The following is a 14098-nucleotide window of genomic DNA, read 5'->3' on the forward strand; positions in this document are numbered from 1 at the left end:
CGGGAGTAATATGGTCCCTCTTCTGGGCACCTGTCAGGGGCCTAGCTGCCGCATTTTGGACCAGTTGCAGATGGGACAGGTACAACTGACTAATCCCAGTATACAGGGAATTGGAGTAGTCCAAGCGGGAGGATACAAGGGTATGGATGACTCTCTCGAGATCTTTGAAAGAGAGCAACTGCTTGATTTTGGCAATAGTACGAAGCTGGAAAAAAACTGGCTTTTACTACTGCATTAACTTGCCCATCTTTTCTTAGATAGAGGGTCCAAATTTCAAACTTCATTTGACATTCAGGCAAGATATATTTCAAAGGATGCCAAAACTAAGAAGGAGCAATTGCTACAGATAACTGCACCCAACAACAGCAAGCTAGATAATGATTTAAGACCACAGCAACACAGAAAGGGCACTAGTTTTTAAGTATTCCAGAAGATATTCAAAAGTTCTGTAAATATTACAGTGAGGTTAAACAGAGACAAACAAGAAAGATATAAAATGAATGTGTGAAGAGAGAAATATCTAAGCTGGTGTGTCAGTGACAAGGATCATCAAGATGAAGTTTCCACAGATAGAGCAGAAAGATGGGGAGTTATTTCCTCACAAAAAGGTTTAAGGAGAATAAAATACTTTGACACAAAGTCTTTCTAAGACAATATTGGATAAATATTTTAAACAGAGGAAGTTACAGTTTTGGGAAGAGAAAATGTAGGACTATTGCATTTCTCTAGTAATGAGACAAAAATCTGTTGGGCTAAAATGGCCCTCCTAGATATAGACTCATTCTGCGACAATCCAGTCAAGGTTAGGGAAGGAAAATGCTTCTAGTGACCATCAAGTAACCTACTTTGTAAAGTGACTTAGGACAGTCAGATTACATTTGAGATGTCAATACTCCCCCCTCCAAAAGAGAATTCTAACGAATCCGTACTTTTGAGCTCATGATGCCTTCCTGTCGAAATCGGGTGTAGAACATATCCATTGAGTAGACCTCACTCCAGAGGTAACCGTAATACTGGGCATCGTATCCCCCAACTAGGTGTCCAAATGTGGCTGGCATATTAGTTTCTGAAAAGCAAGCATTATTTCTGCAAGTCAATATATTTTTACATGTTGTTTCTGCTTATTACATTTCTATAGGTGAGACCCAGTTAAATTTGTTAAGTTACCCCAGTTGCATGCAAATTTTTAACGATGAGCAGCACTATATATTAATAACAATGAGCAAGTGGCAACTAATATTTTAATCTTTTCAACTTAGCAGGATCCTAGATAGGATGATGTCTAATGAGGATAATGTACAGTATCACAGACAATTCAGCAACTTGGATCCTTCACAGATGGCTATTCCACACTCAGGAACATATATTCATCATTTGTATCAGTGATAGAGAAAAAAAATGGTATTTTTCCTTTTAGCTACCTGGTGATGCTGGAACACACAGTATCTCTTTACATAATCTGGCATACTCTTCCTTGGCATCAATTTCTGTATTCGAGCTTGTGTGCAGTGACTGATCAACTTTTGCCAAAATTATTTGTCTTAAGTTGAAGAGGCCTGTGTACAAATAAAAAGGGAAAGAAATTTGGTCACTGTCCTTTTTATTTTCCTTCCCAGGCTAAGCACTATTCTTTGAAGAGCAAGTAATGCCACAGATCCCAGACTTTGAATGTTTTTTTTGGACATATTAATGAAAGGCAAGTACAAATTCTGCTGATATTTTCTACATGAATGCACGGAAAAGCAGCCAAATAAAGACTTTTCCACGGCATCAGAAATAAACTTAAAACGCTCAGGTGCCAACAGTTAAATCTAAAACAATGTAACATATAAAAATCTGCTGAGTTCCAGTATTTTGGTTTTGTTTTTGATAAAAGAGTTGTCATTTTACTGGGATGGGCACTCAAACTTGGACAATATCAGGGCCACAGATTTGTCAAATACCATAAGACATAGCAGCAGGAGCAGAATTAGGCCATTCAGCCCATCAAGTCTGCTCTGCCATTCCATCTTAGCTGATTTATTATCCCTCTCAACCCCAAATCATAACCTATTCAATATAGATTTCAAACCTCGTCAAAGTTGGCACAACACTGGGCGAAGAATATACGCATCAAGTAGATTTCGCTCTAGAGTAAATTGCAATTCCAGGAACTGTATTCCCCCCCCGCCCAGTTGGGTGGTTTTTGGCAGATCGTCCCTAGGAAGATTCCAAATTAGCAAGCACTCTGACAGTCGAAAGATGATTAAAATTTTATTTTTTTTTTTTTAAATTTCCCTTGCACCACACCACAGGGCTTTTCGTCCCCTTAGGAACAGTGAGGGTATATAGACTTCCTAGAATCCACAAAAATGTTATATTTTGGTGATGAGAGCATTTACTTTTTGAACACTGATACTATTTTGCAGTCATATACAGGAGCATACCTACAAATATTTGCTATTTCATTAATCCAAAGGCACCATTCTATCATTTGAGCCTAGTCATTAAATGAACACCACGCTAGCATAGCAGTTAACACATTATTACTACAGCTTGGGGCATTAGAGTTGAGAGTTCAATTCCGATGTCATCTATCAGGAGTCTGTCATCCTCCCCGAAGAATGCCTGGGTTTTCTCGAGGTACTCCAGTTTCCTCCCACAGTCCAAAGACATACCAGTTACTAATTTAGAATTGATCATTCTAAATTACCCCATGACTAGACAAGGGTTAAGCAGGAGTTGCTGGGCAGTACAGCTTGAAGGGCCTATACTGTGCTGAATAATTAATAATAAATTGGAAGAACAAACCCATGTGAGCTCTTAACTATTGCTCTTTTTTTAATTTAATGCATTACACAGGTGTGAAACAAGGGATCAATACCTACCAGCGTTAGCTAGTCTGGATTTAATGAGCTTGTCCAGAAGAGCTTGTGGGATTATACTCCCATCCTTGTAGTGCCTAGACATCCGGAGTAAGGGCTCCTTTTCCCAAACCCAGTTCTCCAACATCTGAGAGGGAGCCTCCACAAAATCTCGCTCAACATGTGTTCCACTGAACATGGCAAATTCAGCCTGTTATATGATCACATGATGAAATTTAGGATTAGAACAGTTAACATAACTACTTATTCCCGCTCCACAGTGCTGATTAATAAAGAGTTTTACATTTATCATTTATTGCCTGCAACTTCATAAAAATTGGTGAACTTCTCCAGTCCACAAGAATCAGCAGGGTATTTTTCTAGTGAAGAACATTATGACCCTGTAGCTTACAGGATGGGCCATTTGAATGCAATCAGGTGGGGTGGATTTCCTTCCCTCCAGCTAACACACACACACACACCATTTAAGGTGCTTTTTCTGTTAAACTGGATGAAAGCAGGTAACACCTTATCAAGCCAAACAACCTGTGGCTCAGCTCCAGTAATGCAAGGGAGTTACCACATGAGCAGTCAGAAACAAAGTTTTTAGAAGATGAGAAACAGCTGACAAGCTGGAGTACTGGTGCACCATTTATGCTAACTTTAAGTATAAAAGTACTACTCTGCAGAAACAAGAGCTGCAGAGGAATCACCTTTAAAGCCATCATCGGCAATGACAACATTATGAAATGGACCACATAAGGTTTTAAAGGAAACCTTCCTCCTGCTAGTTTGATTGGACAGTTTTCAGTCTCCATTTTCTCTTTATACATACTATGAGTGGTAATGAGCACCACCAATCAAATGCATGGGTTGGAAAGAAACTTCCTTCTCCCCAATAATCAAAAACTAAAATAGAACATTGAGATTTACAGTACGAGACTTCTATGTGTATTTCGTCTGAAGTTGTGAAAAAGAAAATATAATAGCAACTTTGATATTGGCAACAACAACGAGGGCCCAGCAATACTGAAAGAAGAAGTGGAACATGCTATGAAGAAACTGAAAGGGGAAATCATCAGGACCAGATAACATTCTGGTCGAACTGTATGAAGTGCTAGAAGATTTTGGTGGAAAGAAATTAACAATCTTATTGAAATCTTTTAAAGACAGTATTCATTGCACTGGCAAAGAAACCAGGTGCAACAGTGTGGACAACACAGAACAATTAGTTTAATGAGCCACCTCACAAAAATTCTACCTAGAATCATCATGCTCAGAATAAGAAACAAAATTAAACCAGAGATCAGTGAAGAACAGTGAGGCTTTGTCGAAGGCAAGGGAACAGCAAACGTTACTTATATTCTCAGGAATATTATCGAAAGGTCAATAGAAGTACAACAAGACCTGAACTTCTGTTTCATTGACTACACAAAAGCCTTTGACACAGTGAAACACCAAGTCATCATGAAGATGCTTAGAGATATTAATATCGACGGAAAAGATCTAAGAATAATCAGGAATCTCTACTGGCAACAAAGTGCAGTCATACAAATAGACGACGAGATTGGTGAATATCAGCCAATAAAGCGAGGAGTCAGACAGGGTTGTGTTCTATCACCAGACCTGTTCTCCCTGTACAGTGAAAACATCATGAGAACCATACAAGACCTATCTGGAATAAGTATAGGAGGATACAATATCAAAAATCTCCGCTATGCGGATGATACAGTACTGAAAGCAAACAGTGAAGTAAATTTACAGAAACTAGTATCTACCATCAACACAGAGAGCGAAAGATTTAGCCTAACCTTAAAACAAAAAGAAAACTGAAGAAATGGTAATATCAAAGAAACCTGATATCCCAAACTGTAGAATCGTATTGGGAAATGAAATCCTGAAACAAGTTCACAACTTTAAGTACCTTGGACCATGGGTAACATCTGATGGTAAATGTGAAACAGACATAAAAGCAAGAATAGCAATGGCAAGAACAGCATTTACAGAAATGAGAAACATCCTAACGAACAAGAAAATAGCAAATGACATCCGCCTTAGAGCTCTCAGCTGCTACATTCTTCCTATATTGATGTATGGCTGCGAGTCATGGACCATCACAATGCAATGGAAAAAAGAATCAATGCAGCAGAGATGTGGTTCCTCAGAAGAATGCTATGCATATCATATACGGACAGGATAACCAACGAAGAAGTTCTACAGAGAACGAAAACAAAACGTACAGTACTTAAAAAAAAATAATCAGAAAACAGCAATCAAAATTCTTTGGACACATCATGCGAAGAGACATTAGAACATTTAGTTACATCTGGAAAGCTGGAAGGAAGAAGCAGAGGCAGACAGAGAATGAAAATGATAGATGGAATAACATCATGGTTAGAAACCAGGGAGGCAACAACTAAAATTCCGAGGGTCAGGGACCATGATGGATGGAGAGACATGATCACCCACGCCAAACGGCAAGGTACCTGAATGATGATGAATAGCAAAGAGGTTAAAGTATTGTATTAGCAATTTAGTAAGGCAATAGTGATGGTCTAGATTCACAAATACAAATTCCACCTCAGAAAGAGGGGAATTTAAATTGTTAATTAAATAAATTATATTTATTTTCTCCTACACTGCTTTTGACTTTATAAATCTAACTAGCTCTAGACTTTTAAGAAAGAAAAATCTACTGTCCATACCTTAGTCACAATACAACTGCAGATATTATTGCAATTAACTTTTAACTGCTCTCTGAAATAGCCCAGCTGTCACTCAGTTCAGTTTCAAGAGTGAGCATTAATGCTGATCTTGCCAGCAAATGTCCACATCTTTACATTTGACAGAGATGATGAGACAAGTGGGGGATGGAAAATCAGGTACAAGTAATGCCAGTTGTTCATATTTTGCTCTGACTCCTAGCAAACAAGGTATGGGAATAATGATAGTATAATGCTAAAGCAAAACACTGACTACTTGTAAATTCAAATCTAAATTTTAAAAAAAATTCAGAAAATGCTATAAGTTACCAGGTCAGGTAACAACTATGGTGAGAGAAAGTGAATACACTTTTCAGGTTGAAGACCTCTTGTTAGAATTGGTAGCATCCAAATTCATAGTACAGAGATTATGTTATTTATCTAATTGTCACAAATCAAGAAAATATATCCAAAAACTTGAACTCACATTCCACTATGGCATCTGAGGAGTTCGAGATCATGCTTATTGACTGCAATACAACAGATAGATTTTCTAATGGAATATATTACAGAGAAGTGTAACGCAGATATCGGTCCACATGAAGTGCCTTGACACAAAGTGACAACTGCCCATTTCTTGCCGAACCCAGGTTCTTCCAGCAGTCTGTTTTGTGCTGCAGCTTCCAGCATCTGCAGTCTCGCATGCCTCAAGTATGCATCTTTGGAGTGCAGGAGGGTCAATGTAGACTTTGAAGGAAAGAGCATGAAGAAAAAGACAGACCCAAAGTTTTTTTGATGATGCCAGGACATACTGAGAAACTAGTTAGCTTAGAAAATGGGACCAATAGTCCAGTTGCACCCTCAATGCAGTTTTACGAAGGATAACTTCCTTTCATTTTTACTGATGAATGATTCTAGTTATGAAGCATCAGATACTGTAGCTAAGTGCACAGTATCAGGTGCTTCATGGCTGGAATCATTCAGCAGAAATTAAAGGAAGCTTTTCTATGTAAAACTCCATTTAGGGTGCAACTGCACTACAAGTTCCATTTTGGTCTCCAAACTTTAAAAAAGATACGAAGGACTCAAGGAAGAAGTAGAGATGAAAAACTCCAGAGATGGGGAATTTTAATGACAGGTCCTGCTGAGAGAAGCTAGAGTTGTTCTCCTTTAAGCAAAACTGGTAGCAGGTAGTGTACTGCTGCACTTGGAGTACTGTCAACTGTTTGGGCCCCACATCTCAGAAAGGATGTGTTGTCATTGGAGAGAGTCCAGAGGAGATTCACGAGGATGATTCGGAGAATGAAGGGGTTAAGATATGAGGAGCATTTTGCATTGGAATTTGTAAGAATGTGGGGGAAATCTCATTGAAACCTACCGAATGTTGAAAGGACTAGATAGGGAGGATGTGGAGAGAATGTATTCTGTGATGGGGGTATCCGGAACTAGAGGGCACAGCCTCAAAATTGAGGGGCAACCCTTTAGAACAGTGGCAAGGACATTTATTTTTAGCCAGAGAGTAGTAAATCTGTGGAATGCTCTGCCACAGACTGTGGTGTAGACCAAGCCCATACATATATGCAAGGTGGAAGTTGATTGTTTCCTGATCAGTCAGGGCCTCAAAGGATATGATGAAAAGGCAGGTATATGGGGTTGAGTGGGATCTGGGATCAGCCACTATGGAATGGCGGAGCAGACTTGATGGGCTGAATGGCCTAATTCTGTTCCTATGTCTTATGGTCTCACTGGTTTATGACAGATTTAAATAAAGCAGACATAAGATGTTCTATTAGTTAAGGCTACAATTATAAGGGGAAGGATTTGGGCAAGGCAGTTCAGGGCAAACGGGGGGAACCCCCCACCCTCCACCCACAAAAAATAGTAATCATCTGGAACTTGTTGCCTGGAAGGTGATGGGTACAAAGGGAAACAGTGAATTCAAAAGTAAATTGGATAGACACTACAAAGGAATAAACTTGCAGAGGCAAATGGATAGAGTGGGGGAAAATAGGACTAACTATATTGCTCTCTAGAGAGCCAGACTAAATTTGAGGTTTTTTTTTGTCAAAGTCGCGCTTACATATGAAAGCCAAAGAACATTAAGAAAATACCCATCTTAAGATCTACCCATCTAGAATTAGCTGGCCTTGTCTGTAGCTCACATTTAAAGCACAGGAGACAGATCATTTCTACGTTCAGTAATTAGTAACAGTTATGAAATCAAAGTGCAACACCATATAAAAGTGTTCACATTCCATTTGAAATCCACTGGCTTTAATCGGGGACCACACGTATGGCCACAGATTACAAGCAGGTTCAGGCAATATTATCCAATAATCAAATAAACAGTCTAGCCCCACACATGAAGCCTGGCAAATTGGTTTAGAAAGTGGAGAGCCACTATTACTACAGCAACAGGCCACTGATGGAAATCTCACCTGGGAGCAGATTTGATGCATCACATGACCAAACTCATGGAAGTAGGTTTCAACCTCATCGTGCTGAAGTAAAGATGGAGCACTAGGAGTTGGCTTAGTGAAGTTTGCAACCATAGCAGCCACTGTGATTTGCCTTGTATTATCTGGTAATAAGCAGCCTGGCTGAAGTCCAAAACAGGCAGCATGTCCATATTTCCCTTCCCTGTAAAAACATACATTGTTAACTTAACACAAATATCTCCCAACAGTTATTGTCACCACTTATAATTAAATACAATTGCTAGCAGAATACCTGTAATCATTTCCACAATTGACTTGAACAAAAAATATGTCCAAGGTAAACACTGAATTTATAATTATTCAAATTTTGAACACTTCTTTTCAAGCCTTTTCCTTTTTTTTTTTAAGGATATGGAGCAGTTCTCTTACTATTCATCCATGATGATCCCCATCTCTATTCTTTGCTGTCTGATTTGCTGATACAATTCCAGTTATTAATGTTCTGCACTTTTAGTTCTTCCACTTCAAAACTACATGCTGTATGTCACATTCTTCATTCTCTATGGCTCCATTCCGATTATATCTAAATTTATCCTATTTCTTACTGCTTCATTTAGAACCAGGTCCTCTACGACTAATCTTTATGAAAATATAACAAAACCCAAACCTGCAACCTTCACTTAGCACAGACCACAACCTTCAATCTTTCTGGTCTTCTTGATCTGTTGCAAACTGGGCAAAGGCACCTAGCTAAGTTTATGACAATAACATCTGAATTTGGTTCAGATTTTCTATATTCTGAATGAACATACTTGTAAATTACCTTGGATACAAATCTAGGTAGAATTGTCCCAACAGCTCTCCAGATGCTGTGTCTTTCACAGAGTACAATTTAACATCCTCATGCCATACAGGTTCATTCTCAACAAGCTCGAAGGTCAATCCGAGCAGTTCCTGATAGATACTCATCAGGCCAGTTGTTACCACTTCCATTGGAAAATACTCCTTCAGCAGGTTCTGGTCCACACAATACTTCACCTCCTCCACCTGGTTCATGTAGTACCGTAGATCCCAGGCATTTATAATACCATCAAAATCTAGCTGTCGCTTTGCACATTCTTCCTTCTTCAGGTCCAAGATAACTGCCCTTTCCTCTTCAGCAAGTGGTTTTAGTTTCCTTGCAAGTTCATCTGAAACACAATGAAAAGGTGTACATGTATTGAAGCCAGATGAACAAAAATGGTCTCTTCATGAAAACACAAGATTCATTTCTACTTTCTTGGTGAACAGCATTTGTAAACAATAAAAGCTGCCATTCCACCTACACACAACACCAAATCCATTAATACAAATGACACTGAATTGCCTCCTCAGTTCAAACTATTAGAGGTGAAAAATAAATGCTAGTCTTATCAGGGGCAACCATACCCCATGAAGAGATAAAATCTCAGATTCATTGGTTGGTGTCAGTATAGACAGAATAACAGTGATTCAGAAGGTCTCTCTGGTGAGCAAAAAATTAGAAGAAAAACAAATTGAAAATTTCAAGCACTTTATTAAAGGATTAGAGTTTGCATCTAATCCTTCAGGGATCAATTTAGCCAGTTAACAATTGTCACAACCAAAATGGCAGTAGATAGGAATGGGATAGTAGCAAATTCTCATGGCCTCCATAGTGCCTCTGAACCATTCCTTCAAAATAGCAGTCAAGGTTTTAGGAAGATCATTCCATTTCAGAATCTATACTTCGAACAATGCTGTCTGCAAGTGGCAAGGGTTCTTAACTACAACACTAAGTCACATTGTTTTTCACAAGATCACAAGACAAAGGAGCAGAAGTAGGCCATTCGGCCCATCGAGTCTGCTCCGCAGCTCCCCCATGAGCTAAACTATTCACCCATCTAGTTCCAATTTCCGGCTTTTTCCCCATATCCCTTGATACCCTGACTAATTAGATACCTGTCAATCTCCTCCTCAAACACCCTCAATGATCGGGCCTCCACAGCCATATGTGGCAACGAATTCCACAAATCCACGACCCTCTGGCTAAAAAAATTTCTCCTCATCTCTGTTTTAACTGGGTACCCTCTAATTCTAAGACTATGGCCTCTTGTCCTGGACCCCCCACCAAGGGAAACAACCTTTCCACTTCTACTCTGTCCAACCCTTTCAACACTCGAAACGTTTCTATGAGATCCCCTCTCATTCTTCTATACTCTAATGAATACAATCCAAGAGCCGACAGACGCTCCTCATATGTTAGCCCCTGCATTCCAGGAATCATCCTCGTAAATCTTCTCTGAACTCTCTCCAACATCAGTATATCCTTGCTAAGATAGGGGGCCCAAAACTGCACACAGTATTCCAAATGAGGTCTCACTAATGCCCCATAGAGCCTCATCAACACCTCCTTACTCTTATACACTATTCCTCTTGAAATGAATGCCAACATAGCATTCGCTTTCCTTACCGCCAATCCAACTTGGTGGTTAATCTTTAGGGTATCCTGCACGAGGACCCCCAAGTCCCTTTGCACTTCCGACTTTTGAATTTTCTCCCCATCTAAATAATAATCTACCCGATTATTTCTTCTTCCGAAATGTACAACCGTACATTTGTCAACGTTGTATCTCATCTGCCATTTCTTTGCCCACTCTCCTAAACTGACTAAGTCTCTCTGCAACCTTTCCGTTTCTTCAACATTTCCTGTTTCTCCACCTATCTTAGTGTCATCCTCAAACTTGGCCACAAAACCATTTAATCCATAATCCAAATCATCGATATACATCGTAAAAAGAAGCAGCCCCAACACCAACCCCTGCGGAACACCACTAGTAACCGGCAACCAATCGGAATAGGATCCCTGTATTCCCACCCTTTGCTTTCTGCCTATCAGCCAATGCTCCACCCATTTCAACATCTTTCCTATAATTCCATGAGCTCTCATCATATTAAGCAGCCTCATATGCGGCACCTTATCGAAGGCCTTTTGAAAATCCAAATACACAACATCCACAGCCTCTCCCTTGTCAATCTTATTCGAGATTACCTCAAAAAATTCCAGTAAGTTGGTAAGGCAGGATCTTCCCTTCATGAAACCACGCTGGCTTCGGCCTATCTTGTCATGCACCTCGAGGTATTTCATAACCTCGTCCTTGAGGATTGACTCCAATATCTTTCCAACCACCGATGTCAGACTAATAGGTCTATAATTTTCTTTTTGCTGCCTCCTTCCTTTCTTAAATAGCGGAACTACATTTGCGACCTTCCAGTCCTCTGGAACCATGCCAGAGTCTATTGATTCCTGTAAGATCATTTCCAATGCTTCCACAATCTCCAAAGCCACCTCCTTCAGAACCCTTGGGTGCACCTCATCTGGGCCGGGAGACTTATCTATTCTTAATCCACTTAGCTTCCCAAGCACTTTCTCTCTAGTTATCTTGACTGTACCTAATTCTATTCCGATACCTCTGGCTATCAGGTATATTGCTCATGTCCTCCACTGTGAAGACTAATGCAAAATACTCATCCAGTTCCTCCGCCATCTCTTTGTTATCCATTATAATTTCTCCAGCATCATTTTCAATCGGTCCCGTACCTACCCTTGTCACTCTTTTACTCTTCATATATTTAAAAAAACTCTTAGTATCCTTTTTTATGTTAATCGCCAACTTCCTTTCATAATTCATCTTTTCTTTCCTAATGACTTTTAGTTTCTTTCTGTAAATTTTTAAAGGTCTTCCAGTCCTCATTTTTCCCACTAATTTTTGCTTCCTTGTACGCCATTTCTTTTGCTTTTATTTTTGCCTTAACCTCTCTCGTTAGCCACATTTGTGCCATTTTTCCATTCATGATTTTCTTTTTTCTTGGAATATATTTTTCCTGCATTTTTCTTATTTCTTGTAGGAATTTCATCCAATTCTGCTCTGCCGTCCCTCCATTTAGTTTACTTTTCCAGTTGACTTGGGCCAGTTCCTCTCTCATACCACTGTAATTTCTCCTGTTCCACTGAAATATCGATACACCTGATACCAGCTTCTCCTTTTCAAATTTGAAACTGAACTCAATCATATTATGATCACTACTTCCAAGAGGTTCCTTTACCTCCAGCTCCCTAATTGCCTCAGGTTCGTTACACAGCATCCAATCCAAAACAGCCGGTCCCCTGGTGGGCTTCTGGACAAGTTGCTCCAAAAAGCCATCCTGTAGGCATTCTACAAACTCCCTCTCCTGAGATCCATTACCTTCCCGACTTTCCCAATCCACTTTCATATTAAAATCCCCCACAATTATCATGACATTGTCCTTCTGACACGCTTTTTCTATTTCCAGCTGCAACTTGTAGTCCACATCCCGACTGTTGTTTGGAGGCCTGTATATAACTGCTATTAGTGTCTTTTTACCCTTGCCATTTCTTAATTCTACCCATAAGGATTCTACCTCTTCTGATCCTATGTCCCTTCTTTCTATTGATTTGATATTGTTACTTACCATCAGGGCCATGCTAGCCCCTTTACCTACCTTCCTGTACACTGTGTATCCTGGGATATTCAGCTCCCAATCACATCCATCATTTAGCCATGACTCGGTGATGGCCACAATGTCATACCTTTTAACCTGCAGCTGTGCAGCAAGGTCATCCACTTTATTTCTAATGCTGCGTGCATTTAAGCACAGTACATTTAGATTGGTACCTGTTGCCACTTGTGCTATAATTCTATTTTGTAGCAAATTATCCTGTACATTCACTGGCCTGTCCTTCTTACCATCTTTATAAAACTCTATAAAACTCTGGTTAGGCCACACTTGGAGTATTGTGTCCAGTTCTGGTCACCTCACTATAGGAAGGATGTGGAAGCATTGGAAAGGGTACAGAGGAGATTTACCAGGATGCTGCCTGGTTTAGAAAGTATGCATTATGATCAGAGATTAAGGGAGCTAGGGCTTTACTCTTTGAAGAGAAGGAGGATGAGAGGAGACATGATAGAGGTGTACAAGATAATAAGAGGAATAGATAGAGTGGATAGCCAGCGCCTCTTCCCCAGGGCACCACTGCTCAATACAAGAGGACATGGCTTTAAGGTAAGGGGTGGGAAGTTCAAGGGGGCTATCAGAGGAAGGTTTTTTTACTCAGAGAGTGGTTGGTGCGTGGAATGCACTGCCTGAGTCAGTGGTGGAGGCAGATACACTAGTGAAGATTAAGAGACTAATAGACAGGTATATGGAGGAATCTAAGGTGGGGGCTTATATGGGAGGCAGGGTTTGAGGGTTGGCACAACATTGTGGGCCGAAGGGCCTGTACTGTGCTGTACTATTCTATGTTCGCTGCACAGTATTTTTGACTTATTTCTATTTTCCTCTTCCTCGATCCTAACACCTTGGTTTCCTTCCCCTTGCCAACTTAGTTTAAACCCTCCCTAACAGCTATATTAAACAATCCTGCTAGGATATTAGTACCTTTTGAGTTTAGGTGTAATCCATCTTTTTTGTACAAGTCATACCTTCCCCCTGGTACAGCAATTCTACTGTATTAAGCTGCAAAGTTACAACTGCTACGTACAGTATCAGGCCCATTACAAATTAAATTTTGATAATCTTCACTTGGTAGATCGTAGAGGATTCCATGCCAACATACAAGGATAATGTTGAAGATCCTTGAAACAAAAATACATTCCATTGACTCCCTGTATCTTATATTCTAATCACATTAATTACCGAGAAAGACAGTGACATTCTTGCTGTTCTTAGCCATGTTCATTTCTAGCACAAAATCTGAGTGCGTCTTGAAGTTCAGGAGAGCCGATTTCTTTTTACGAAGTGCCACCACTTCCTTAAGGATATCTGTGTTGTCCTAGACCAACAAAAAGAAAAATTTGCTTATGTCTTTATACTAAAGCACTAAGTAATACAAGTGGCTGTACACCCTTGCTATGCCCAATCATGCTTTGAAACTACTTGCTGAGTATACAGTACTTAGTTATGCAGAGCAGAAAGGCCCTACATTCCAATGACAGGAGGGGATACGGAAGTCATACTACACTCCTGTTGATTACAATTTAGATTCTGGGTGGAGAGCGCAAGATACAATGTTTCAAATTGTGACTCAAAGGGCCTG

The 14098-nt window shown here is 39.8% G+C and overlaps 1 protein-coding gene across 2 annotated transcripts in view; it reads right to left on the minus strand.

The window, feature by feature from the left end:
* LOC140188303 (thimet oligopeptidase-like) overlaps positions 1 to 14098 on the minus strand; it is a 42870-nt gene that overhangs the window by 4090 nt on the left and 24682 nt on the right. For both annotated transcript variants that reach the window (XM_072244413.1, XM_072244412.1), the window contains exons 6-11: positions 13699 to 13834; positions 8807 to 9173; positions 7984 to 8185; positions 2868 to 3054; positions 1422 to 1556; positions 930 to 1066 (exon numbers count right to left, since the gene is read on the minus strand). In XM_072244413.1, the coding sequence (XP_072100514.1) occupies positions 930 to 1066; positions 1422 to 1556; positions 2868 to 3054; positions 7984 to 8185; positions 8807 to 9173; positions 13699 to 13834 (1164 nt within the window). The remainder of the gene's footprint in view (positions 1 to 929; positions 1067 to 1421; positions 1557 to 2867; positions 3055 to 7983; positions 8186 to 8806; positions 9174 to 13698; positions 13835 to 14098) is intronic.

This window comes from Mobula birostris, chromosome 26, assembly GCF_030028105.1.
Source record: "Mobula birostris isolate sMobBir1 chromosome 26, sMobBir1.hap1, whole genome shotgun sequence".
Taxonomy (NCBI): domain Eukaryota; kingdom Metazoa; phylum Chordata; class Chondrichthyes; order Myliobatiformes; family Myliobatidae; genus Mobula; species Mobula birostris.